Source organism: Loxodonta africana, chromosome 16, assembly GCF_030014295.1.
Source record: "Loxodonta africana isolate mLoxAfr1 chromosome 16, mLoxAfr1.hap2, whole genome shotgun sequence".
Lineage (NCBI taxonomy): Eukaryota > Metazoa > Chordata > Mammalia > Proboscidea > Elephantidae > Loxodonta > Loxodonta africana.
Genome location: NC_087357.1, coordinates 22,443,101 through 22,456,124, shown reverse-complemented (window position 1 = coordinate 22,456,124; position 13,024 = coordinate 22,443,101). Strand labels below are relative to the sequence as shown.

The following is a 13,024-nucleotide window of genomic DNA, read 5'->3' as shown; positions in this document are numbered from 1 at the left end:
GAGAGTTCTGCAAATTAAAATTAAGTTATTGGAAATTGAGAACCGCAGAATTTCTTACTTGGATGAGACAACCATTTGCAGAACCCCAGCAGGTCCTGGGGACTTGCCCCGAGGCTGCACACTGAGTCTCCACATAGACATACAGTATAAACCAGTTTTTACTAGAAGTTGCTTCCCTCCCCTTTCCCCAAAGCCAACAAAGAGAAAAGACTGTTCAAAAGTCTCTAGAGAAGTCAAGTCTAAAGAAAGAAGATATCTGTGACTCCCCCACTCTCCCCAAACACTGATATAACCCTTGGTCTCGCAAACACTGATGCTTTATTTGTGTCATACAGAATGGGACTCTGAAGATCATTGACCGAAAAAAGAACATTTTTAAGCTGGCCCAAGGAGAATACATTGCTCCAGAGAAGATAGAAAACGTGTACCTCAGGAGTGGACCAGTGTTGCAAATTTTTGTACACGGGGACAGTCTACGGGTAATATATCATTTTTAACAATAGCCATTTACAGATACCAAAAACCAAACCCAGTGCCGTCGAGTTGATTCCAACTCATAGCGACAGACCATGGTGATTCCTGTAGCCACAGGAAGCTTGTATAAGGTGGGTTCAGGATGAGGAAAACGGAGTTTATTAAAACTAAAGAAATGAAGCTGCATTCCAAACCTCAAATATGGTGGTATAAATAAAAAACAAACAAAAAAATTTCCCCCAAATTATGATAGCAAACAAGTTGGCAAAACTATTAAACAGCTGTTCTAAAGGGTAGTCATTCAGTCTAAAAGAATCCCAGGTTGCACTTAGTTCCCATTCCAGTTGGAGTTCCTCTGGCACAACAAACTTGTTATCAGTTGACGTTGAGTCAGCTCCAACTCATGGTGACCCTGTGTATAATAGAACAAAACCAGTCCTGTGCCATCATCATGATCATTGGTATGTTTGAGTCCATTTTTATGGCTATTGTGTCAATCCATTTCACTGAGGGTTTCCCTCATTTCTGCTGACTTCTATTTTACCAAACATGATGTTTATGTTATATACTAATTATATACTGAACTTATTATATGGTGAATATTGTATCATATTATATATTATATACTGTACTTAAATTTAACTTTTTGGGGAGGGGGGGATGGACAGGCCAGAGGTGCTTTAAGCTTAATATTGAGCACGACCTCTCTTGATACACGTTCAGATGGAACATCTTTGTAATGAGATGGTCAGTGGGACAACGGGATTAGAGTTCCCCAAGACTTGTGACTACATGGTGAGAAAAGAGTAGGACACTAGTACTAAACTTGAGGTCTAGAGAACTATTACAAAGGTCTCATCCTTCTTTCTCTACCCCTGGGGCCATCCCTATGCTAGCTGTTTCATGTGCCTCTGTACTTTTTTTTTCCTTTCCATAGGCATCCTTAGTAGGAGTCATGGTTCCTGACCCAGATGTGTTTCCCTCATTTGCAGCCACACTTGGGATTAAGGGCTCCCTCGAAGAGCTGTGCCAAAACCAAGTAAGTCTTACTTAGGAAAGCTTTACCCACAACCCACCCACTCTACCCCCGCCCCCCCAATCTACCCCCACTCCCCCCCACCCCACCCCAGCCTTCTCTCTGAAACAGCAGATTCTTCCTGTGCTGGGGCAGGTGGCTGCAGCCCAAATGGATTCCTGGGTTCCATTAGACTGGGGATAGGATGTGGGGTTTTAAAAAATAACTCTAGTCTCTTTATAGTAATATGTTCATCGTAAAAAAAAAAAAATTAGAAAATGAGAGAAAGAATGCCATTAAGAGAGAAACCCTGTTAACGTTTAGAGTTGCCTTTTCTTCTCATTTGTGGAATCACTGTTAGGCTTCTGAAGAGCCCTGGTGATGTAGTGGTTAAAGCACTTGCTGCTAACCAAAAAAAGGTTGGCAGTTTGAACCCAGCCAGCTGCTTCAAGGGAGAAAGATGTGGCAGTTTGTTCCTGTAAACGTTTATAGCCTTAGAAACCCCATGAGGCAGTTCTTCTGTGTCCTGTTGTCCTATGAGTTGGAATCAACTGAAAGGCAAGGGGTTTGGTATTAGGCTTCTAATGTGCTTATACACACTTTCATATCCAGCTTTTATTCTGATCAAATTTTCTAGACATTTTGGTTGGGTCATGCCTAGCCTTTCCTTCAGGCTCTTTTTCACTGTTATATATTTGTAGGTGGTGAAGACAGCCATTTTAGAAGACTTGCAGAAAACTGGGAAAGAAGGTGGCCTTAAATCCTTCGAACAAGTATGTACTGATGTCCTGGTCTCTGAAGTCATACTAGAAGTTTAATTTCAAGTTCCTGTTTATAATGGTGTTTAAATCTCTATTTTCCAAGAAACTGATTTTAGATTTTGTACCATTAACCACCCCACACATCTGTCAGTTTGTTGTACTTTGGTGGCTTGCCCGTTGTTGTGATGCCGGAAGCTATGCCATTGGTATTTCAAATATTAGCAGAGTCACTCATTGTGGACAGGTTTCAACTGCACTTCCAGGCTAAGACTGACTAGGAAGAAGGACCTGGTAGTCTACTTGTGAAAAAATTAGCCTGTGAAAAAGTTAGGAATAGCAGCGGAACATAGTCTGATATACTGCCAGAAGATCAGCCCCTCCTCAAGTTGGAAGGCTCTCTAAAAACAACTAGGGAAGAGCTACCTCCTCAAACTAGAGTCGACCTTAACGACAGGGATGGAGTCAAGCTTTCAGGACCTTCATTTGCTGATGTGGCATGACTCAAAATGAGAAGAAACAGCTGCAAATATCCATTAATACTAGGAATGTGGAATGTATGAAGTATGAATCTAGAAAAATTGGAACCCGTGAAAAATGAAATGGAACACATAAAGATCGATATCCTAGGCATCAGTGAGCTGGAATGAACCATTTTGAATCGGACAAGCAATGGTCTACTCTACCGGAAATGACAAATTGAAGGTGGCGCATTGGTTAAGAGTTCAGCTGCTAACCAAAAGTTTGGCAGCTTGAATCCACCAGCTGTTCCTTAGAAACCCTATAGGGCAGTTCTGCTCTGTCCTATGGGGTCGCTATGAGCTGGAATCAACTCGATGGTTTGGTTTTGATTTTTGGCATTGCATTCATTGTCAAAAAGAACATTTAAAGACATATCTGGAAGAACAGTGTGGTCAGTAGTAGGATAATATCCAAACACCTACAAGGAAGACCAGTTAATACGACTATTATTCCCAAATTTACGCACCAACCACTAATGCCAAAGATGAAGAAACTGAAGATTTTTACCAACTTCTGCAGTTTGAAATCGATCAAACGTGCAATCAAGATGCACCGACAGAGGCGGAGCCAAGATGGCAGAATAGACAGATGCTTCCGGCGAGCCCTCTTTACAACAAAGACCTGAAAAAACTAGTGAAATGAGTATATTTATGACAAGCTATGAGCCACGAGCATCAAAGGCAAGCTTAGAAAACGAACTGAGGGGTAGGGGGAGGAAGAGACAGTTCAGAAGCGGAGGAGAGTTACTGGACCTGAATCAGGGGGAGCCCTCAGGGACCTTTCCCGGAGCAGCGGCAGTGGGCTGGTATTAGTGTTTGGCTGCAGTTTCTTCAGGGAGAAGCAGCCAGTCACACAGCCTACTCACACCTCCGGAACTTGAGAAGAACAGCACTCTCGGCAAAAGCTAAGTACTTCTGTATGTTTTACCATGGTCCCCACCCCCAAGCCAGCTTCAGCAGCTGAATTCCCTGAGCCTGAGATAGGCCCTGTTGAGTACCTAGAGCCATCCTCCCAGCCTCGGAGAAGAAATAGATTTGCAACTGGGGGAAAAGATAATTTGCCAGCTGCACTAACCGGGGGAGCTCAGGACAGAAGCAGCTCCTGTCTGGGCATAAAGAGTCCATGGATTTTGAGTACCTATCCCCTCTGCATGGACCTGTGTGGGCCTATTTCAGGAGAATAGGCCCTTGTTGGCAGACTCCAACTGTTTCAGCTGTGCGGTGGAGAGATGGGTGTTTGATGTTTGACATTGCTTTGCCTATTAAACAGGGTCCTCACCTACCCACATCAGGGGCCTAAGGACTGGTAGCTCCACTCAGGTCACCTGGCCACCTGCGACAGGGGTCCAAGGATAACTGGTACCTCCCAGTCCTTACAACCAAAAACTTTGGGTGCCCACGGTCCATCTGCAGAACCCACCCACCTGTATGCTTTAGGGATCAGGGAAACACTTTCCTCAGAGACACATGGGGGATGATTCTCAGCCCCCTGCCTTGTTCAGAGCATGGCACCCTGCTTCAACCAGATACTGGCACCTACACCAATCACCCCTGCCCCTCTAAGACTGTAGGACAGAGCCTGTACCACAAACTTGATGATCAGCTACCTGGACACCTGAGCTGAATTCATACAAGAAAAGTGAATGGACTCCTAGACTGATGTACCTGATAACAGCTCTAGCCATCTGGGGACAGATGGCAAAAATAATCAAGCTAGCTCACTCAAGCAACCCATTTGGGCATATCAAAACAAAGCAAAGCAAGAAGTTACGACACAGTAAGCAAGCTTAAACTAATACAATAACTTACAGATGGCTCGGAGACAATAGTCAATATCAAGTAACATAAAGAAACAGACCACGATCATCTCAACAAACTCTCAAAACAAAGAATCCAGGAATCTTCTAGATGAAAGTACATTCCTGGAATTACTGGAGGCAGAATACAAAAGATTAATATACAGAACCCTTCAATGCATCAGGAAGGAAACGAGGCAATACGCAGAACAAGCCAAGGAACACACAGATAAAACAGCTGAAGAAATTAAAAAGATTATTCAGGAACATAATGAAAAATTCAATAAGCTGGAAAAATCCATAGACAGACAGCAATCAGAAATTCAGAAGATTAACAATAAAATTACAGAAGTAGACAACTCAGTAGAAAGTCAGAGGAACAGAATTGAGCAAGTAGAAGCCAGAATTTCTGAACTTGAAGATAAATCACTTGGCACTAATATATTTGAACAAAAATCAGATAAAAGAACTTAAAAAAAATGAAGAAATCTTAAGAATCATGTGGGACTCTATCAAGAGAAATAACCTACGAGTGATTGGAGTACCAGAACAGGGAGGGATAACAGAAAATATAGAGAGAATTGTTAAAGATTTGTTGGTAGAAAACTTCCCTGATATCGTGAAAGATGAGAAGATATCTATCTGAGATGCTCATCGAACTCCACATAAGGTAGATGTTAAAAGAAAACCACCAAGACATATTATAATCAAACTTGCCAAAACCAAAGATAAAGAGAGAATTTTAAGAGCAGCGAGGGATAAATGAAAAGTCACCTACAAAGGAGAGCCAATAAGAATAAACTCGGACTACTCAGCAGAAACCATGCAGGCAAGAAGGCAATGGGATAACTTATTTCAAAAACTGAAGAAACAAAATGGCCAGCCAAGAATCATATATCCAGCAGAACTGTCTCTTAAAAATGAAGGTGAAATTACGATGTTTCCAGATAAACAGAAGTTTAGGGAATTTGCAAAAACCAAACCAAAACTACAAGAAATACTAAAGGGAGTTCTCTGGTTAGAAAATCAATAATATCAGGTATCAACTCAAGACTAGAACACTGGGCAGAGCAATCAGATGTCAACCTAGACAGGGAAATCAAAAAAAACAAAGCAAGATTTTAAAAAATGCTCAAAACAGAGTAACAGTGATGTCATTATGTAAAAGAAGACAACATTAAAACAGTAAAGAGGGATGAAGAAATATAGATCTTCCATATGGAGAGGAACATACAGTGATATAAAGAAATAAAAGTTAGGTTTAAATTTAGAAAAATAGGGGTAAATAATAAGGTAACCACAAAGGAGACAAACTATCCTACACATCAAAATAAAACACAAGAAAAAAACAGAGACTCAGCAGAAACAAAATCAACAGCAACGAGTATGAGGAAAGGACAATTCATAAAGATATTATACTCAGCACATAAAATTAAATGGGAAAAAGAAACTGTCAACAACACACAAAAAAGACATCAAAAGGACAGCACTAAATTCATACCTATCCATAATTACGCTGAATGTAAATGGACTACATGCACCACTAAAGAGACAGAGTGGCAGAATGGATTAAAAAACACGATCCATCTATATGCCGTCTACAAGAGACACACCTTAGACTTAGAGACACAAACTAAAACTCAAAGAATGGAAAAAAATATATCAAGCGAACAACAAGCAAAAAAGAGCAGGAGTGGCAATATTAATTTCTGAAAAAATAGACTTTAAAGTTAAATCCATCAGAAAGGATAAGGAAGGACACTATATAATGATTAAAGGGACAATACACCAAGAAGATACAACCTTATTAAATATTTATGCACCCAATGATAGGGCTGCAAGATACATAAAACAAATTCTATCAGCATTGAAAAGTGAGATAGAGAGCTCCACAATATAGTAGGAGACTTCAACGCACCACTTTCGGTGAAGGGCAGGACATCCAGAAAGAAGCTCAATAAAGACATGGAAGATCTAAATGCCACAATCAACCAACTTGACCTTGTAGACATATACAGAGCACTCCACCCAACAGCAACCAAGTATACTTTCTTTTCTAGTGCACATGGAACATTCTCTAGAATAGACCACATATTAGGTCATAAAGCAAGCCTTAGCAGAATCCAAAATATTGAAATATTACAAAGCATCTTCTCTGACCATAAGGCTATTAAAGTGGAAATCAGTAACAGGAAAAGCAGGGAAAACAAATCAAACACTTGGAAACTGAACAATACCCTGCTCAAAAAAGGCTGGACTATAGAAGACATTAAGGATGGAATAAGACATTCAGAGAATCCAATGAGAATGAAAACACTTCCTATCAGAACCTTTGAGACACAGCAAAAGCGGCGCTCAGAGGTCAATTTATATTAATAAATGCACACATCCCAAAAGAAGAAAGGGCCAAAATCAAAGAATTATCCTTACAACTTGAATAAATAGAAAGAGAGCAACAAAAGAAACCCACAGGCACCAGAAGAAAACAAATAATAAAAATTAGAGCTGAACTAAATGAAATAGAAAACAGAAAAACAATTGGTGAAAGAATTAACAAGAACAAAAGCAAGTTTTTTGAAAAAATCAACAAAATTGATAAACCACTGGCCAAACAGATAAAAGAAAAACAGGAGAGGAAGCAAATAACCCAAATAACAAATGAGATGGGTGATATTACAACATTCCCAACTGAAATTAAAAGAATCATACCAGGTTACTATGAAAAAATGTACTCTAACAAATTTGAAAACCTAGAAGAAATGGATGAATTCCTAGAAGCACACTACCTACCTAAACTAACACAAACAGAGGTAGAACAACTAAATAGACCCATAACAAAAGAAGAGATTGAAAAGGTAATCAAAAAACTCCCAACAAAAAAAAGCCCTGGCCCGGAGGGCTTCACTGCACAGTTCTACCAAACTTTCAGAGAAGAGTTAACACCACTACTACTAAAGGTATTTCAGAGCATAGAAAAGCAAGGAATACTACCAAACTCATTCTATGAAGCCACCATATCCCTGATACCAAAACCAGGTAAAGACACCACAAGAAAAGAAAATTATAGGCCTATATCCCTCAGGACTTTAGATGCAAAAATCCTCAGTAAAATTCTAGCCAATAGAATTCAACAACATCTCAAAAAAAATAATTCACCGTGACCAAGTGGGATTCATACCAGGTATGCAGGGATGGTTCAACATTAGAAAAACAGTTAATGTAATCCATCACATAAATAAAAGGCAAGAACCACATGATTTTATCAATTGATGCAGAAAAGGCATTTGACAAAGTTCAACACTCATTCATGAAAAAAACTCTCAGCAAAATAGGAATAGAAGGAAAATTCCTCAACATAATAACATGCATTTATACAAAGCCAATAGCCAATATCATCCTAAATGGAGAGAACCTGAAAGCATTCCCCTTGAGATTGGGAACTAGACAAGGATGCCCTTTATCACCACTCTTATTCAACATTGTGCTGGAGGTCCTAGCCAGAGCAATTAGGCTAGACAAAGAAATAGAGGGCATCCAGATTGGCAAGGAAGAACTAAAATTATCTCTATTTGTAGACATGATCTTATACACCGAAAACCCTAAGGAATCCTCAAGAAAACTACTGAAACTAATAGAAGAGTTCAGCAGAGTATCGGGATACAAGATAAACATACAAAAATCAGTTGGATTCCTCTACACCAACAAAAAGAACATTGAAGAGGAAATCACCAAATTAATACCATTTACAGTAGCCCCCAAGAAGATAAAATACTTAGGAATAAATCTTACCAGAGATGTAAAAGACTTATACAAAGAAAACTACAAAACACTTCTGCAAGAAACCAAAAGAGACCTACATAAGTGGAAAAACATACCTTGCTCATGGATAGGAAGACTTAACATTATAAAACTGTCTATTCTACCAAAAGCGATGTATAGATTTAACGCAATTCCGATCCAAATTCCAACGACATTCTTTAATGAGATGAAGAAACAAATCACCAACTTCATATGGAAGGGAAGGAGGCCCTGGATAAGTAAGGCATTACTGAAAAAGAACAAAGTGGGAGGCCTCACTCTACCTGATTTTAGAACCTATTATATCGCCACAGTAGTCAAAACAGCCTGGTACTGCTACAACAACAGATACATAGACCAATGGAACAGAATTGAGAATCCAGACATAAATCCATCCACATACGAGCAGCTGATATTTGACAAAGGCCCCAAAACAGTTAAATGGGGAAAAGATAGTCTTTTCAACAAATGGTGCTGGCTATCCGTCTGCAAAAAAATGAAACAAGACCCATACCACACTCCATGCACAAAAACGAACTTAAAATGGATCAAAGACCTACATATAAAATCTAAAATGATAAAGATCATGGAAGAAAAAATAGGGACATTAGGAGCCCTAATACATGGCATAAACAGTATACAAAACAATACTACGAATGCAGAAGAAAAAATAGATAAGTGGGAGCTCCTAAAAATCAAACACCTATGCTCATCCGAAGACTTCACCAAAAGAGTAAAAAGATTACCTACAGACTGGGAAAAAGTTTTTAGCTATGACATTTCTGATCAGTGCCTGATCTCTAAAATCTACATGATACCGCAAAAACTCAACCACAAAAAGACAAATAACCCTATTAAAATATGGGCAAAAGATATGAATAGACACTTCACTAAAGAAGACATTCAGGTAGCTAACAGATATATGAGGAAATGTTCACGATCATTAGCCATTAGAGAAATGCAGATCAAAACTACAATGAGATTTCATCTCACTCCAATAAGGCTGGCATTAATCCAAAAAACACAAAATCATGGAAGTTGGAGAGGCTGTGGAGAGACTGGAACACTTATACACTGCTGTGGGAATGTAAAATGGTACAACCACTTTGGAAATTGATTTGGCGCTTCCTTAAAAAGCTAGAAATAGAACTACCATACGATCCAGAAATCGCACTCCTTTGAATATATCCTAGAGAAATAAGAGCCTTTACACCAACAGATATATGCACACCCATGTTTATTGCAGCACTGTTTATAATAGCAAAAACATGGAAGCAACCAAGATGCCCATCAACGGATGAATGGATAAATAAATTGTGGTATATTCACACAATGGAGTACTACGCATCGATAAAGAACAGTGAGGAATCTGTGAAACGTTTCATAACATGGAGGAAACTGGAAGGCATTATGCTAAGTGAAATTAGTCCATTGCAAAAGGACAAATTTTGTATAAGACCACCATTAAAAGAACTGAAGAAATAGTTTAAACAGAGAAGAAAATATTCTTTGATGGTTATGAGGGGGGGAGGGAGGGTGGGAGAGAGGTATTCACTAATTAGATAGTAGATAAGAACTACTTTAGGTGATGAGAAAGACAACACACAATACAGGCGAGGTCAGCACAACTGGACCAAAGCAAAAGCAAGGAAGTTCCCTGAATAATCTGAATGCTTCGAAGGGCAGCGTAGCGGGGGCAGGGGTTTGGGGACCATGGTTTCAGAGGACATCTAAGTCAATTGTCATAATAAAATCTATTAAAAAAAAAAGATGCACTGATAATTACTGGTGATTAGAATACAAAAGTTGGAAACAAGAAGGATCGGTAGTTGGAAAATAGGGCCTTGGTGATAGAAACAATGCTGGAGATCACATGGTAAAGTTTTGCAAGATCAATGACTTAATCATTTCAAGAGTGGTAATTCCAGAACACTTAATTGTGCTCACGAGGAACCTGTACATAGACCAAGAGACAATAGTTCGAACAGAACAAGGGGATACTGCGTGCTTTAAAATCAGGAAATGTGTGGGTCAGGGTTGTATCCTTTCACCATACTTATTCACTCTGTACGGTGGACTATATGAAGAAGAATGTGGCATTGGGATTGGAGGAAGACTCATTAACAACCTTCAATATGCAGATGACACAACTTTGCTTGTCGAAAGTGAAGCACTTACTGATTAAGATCAAAGACAACAGCCCTCAGGGGATTACAGCTCGACATAAAGAAAACAAAAATCTTCACAACTGGACCAATAAACAACATCATAACAAACAAAGGAAAAATTGGAGTTGTCAAGGATTTCATTTTACTTTGATCCTCAGTCAATGCCCGTGGAGGCACCAGTCAAGAAATCAAGCGATACATTGCATTGGGCAAATCGAAAAGACCTCTTTAAAGTATTAAAAAGCAAAATGTCACTTTAAAGACTAAGGTGCACCTGACCCAACCCATGGTGTTTTCAATCCCCTCACATGCATGTGAAAGCTGGACAATGAATAAGACTGAAGAAGAACTGATGCGTTTGAATTATGGTGTTGGCGAAGAATATTGAATATAGCACAGACTGCCAGAAGAATGAACAGATCTGTCTTAGAAGTCATACAGCCAGAATGCTCATTAGAGGCAAGGATGCTGAGATTTCATCTCACACACTTTGGACAAGTGGAGGAACATTAGGCGGGACCAGTCCCTGGACAAGGACATCGTGGTTAGTAGAGGGTCTGCGAAAAGGAGGAAGACCCTCAACGAGTTAGACTGACACAGTGGCTGCAACAGCGGGTGCAAGCATAACGATTTGGAGTATATAGCTCAGGACTGGGAAGTGTTTTCTTCTGTTGTACATAGGGTCGCTGTAAGTTGGCACCGAGCTGATGGCACCCAGCAACAACGCTGTCATTAACCAATGGGACAATGGCAGTGACCTTTTGTAGGTATTTACATCCCTCTGTGCTCTTCATTATCCATTCTCCCTGCTCATTTCTTTCCCTAATTCAAGTGGGTAAGAATGGACACGTGTTACTGTTATTGTTAACCTTCCTGCCTCTTCAGCCCGCCTTTTATAATGTTAAATGTTCATTAATTAATGTTCTTCACATAGCACTCTGATGTTTCTGCAGAAGAGTCCAAATAACTACTAAACGCATGTGTGTGTGTTCATCTTCTCTTCCAGGTCAAAAACATCTTTCTTCATCCAGAGCCATTTTCCACTGAAAATGGGCTTTTGACACCAACATTGAAAGCAAAGCGAGCAGAGCTTTCCAAATACTTCCGGGTCCAAATTGATAGACTGTATGAGAGTATCCAGGAGTAGATTAAGGTACTTGTGGCTGGAAGGGGCTTGGAGGAAGGCTGCTGGCTCACTTACTTGTGGCCTTGTGGGGATACAGATCAAAAAATTTCATTCATTTTTTTCCCTTTCTCCTATATGTTGTTTTACCTATTACACTATAAAACCGTATTATTTGTTTTTAATGTTGTCAGAGACTTATAATGCGGACACTTAGCCTGAACTGACAAAATAAATCCTGTCCCTCCCATTTTACATTTTGCTGGTATTAAGGTTTTAGGGCTACTTTTATCAACATGTCCCTCTTTAAGGTCCCTTTTTGTATCCTGTTTCTTCCTCACCATCTCCAGCCAATGCAATGTTTATAAGTGACCACTAGTTAAAGGACCAGAGACTTGTTTCACAGCAAACTTTAACTTGTCAATAGTCCCAAAGTTTAGGCCTTCTATAGGGTCGCTATGAGTCGGAATCGACTCGACGGCAGTGGGAATGTTCAAATTACGAGATCTTTAAGTTCTGAAAAGCTGTGTATAACTCATAGGCTTTCTTGCTATTCTATAAAATCACTAAAATTTCGAGTCCTACCAATTAATTATATTTATGACGAGTTTCTTCTATGTACTTCTGTGTACACTAAAGTCCATGTACACTAAAGTCTGCGTACGGAGGGGAACATTTTGATCATACTGAATGTTGCCTAAATTTGCTTAATTTAACTTGGAAGCACATCCATTCCTCACTTATTGACATTGCTGGGTTCCCAGGACCAGAGTGTTACACAAAAATTGGCATCAGCTGAAAATGAAGAGCAACAACAGATCACAGAAGGACATGACCACATCATTACATAACTGCCAAACCACTGAGAATCATGCACCTCAGCGTTTGTTACTGCCGGACATGTCATTAATGAGGAAAACAATCGGACAGATTTTTACTATGGTTGTAAACGCGAAATGTTGGATAAAGAGACAGTCAATAAGTGAGGAGTAGATGTATTAAAACTGGGCCTATGACTTGTCCAAAAACAATGTTTACACTTCAAAATGTTGTTCTTCAAGTCTTATCTACCGTAGTAGCTGATGACTCAATCTTTTCCTTACAGTTTGCTCCAGAGCTGGTAGCTATGGGGAAGGAGTTAAAATTTACGCCAAGCGCACTTTTCCAGTAAATGAAGCAAGCACTAAGTCCACACTTCCTGAACTGGGAACAAAGATCTTTGGGCAAACACGGCACCTGCACAACACGCTTGTCTTCTGTGAAGGAACCAACTGATCCAGGTTTTTTTATCCTCTGGATTTCTGTTCTTGCTGTACCCTACCCCACCCGTTAATATGTGTTGCTTCTACTTGTAAAGTCTTTAAAATAAAC

The 13,024-nt window shown here is 39.6% G+C and overlaps 1 protein-coding gene across 1 annotated transcript in view; it reads left to right on the top strand.

Annotated features, from left to right (window-relative positions):
- The window catches only part of ACSL5 (acyl-CoA synthetase long chain family member 5), a 65,413-nt gene extending 52,397 nt beyond the window's left edge, over positions 1 to 13,016 (top strand). The window contains exons 18-22 of the mRNA XM_010588991.3: positions 336 to 479; positions 1,412 to 1,513; positions 2,191 to 2,262; positions 11,537 to 11,683; positions 12,759 to 13,016. Of these exons, the coding sequence (XP_010587293.1) occupies positions 336 to 479; positions 1,412 to 1,513; positions 2,191 to 2,262; positions 11,537 to 11,677 (459 nt within the window). The 3' untranslated portion in view covers positions 11,678 to 11,683; positions 12,759 to 13,016. The remainder of the gene's footprint in view (positions 1 to 335; positions 480 to 1,411; positions 1,514 to 2,190; positions 2,263 to 11,536; positions 11,684 to 12,758) is intronic.
- The last annotated feature ends 8 nt before the right edge of the window (positions 13,017 to 13,024 follow it).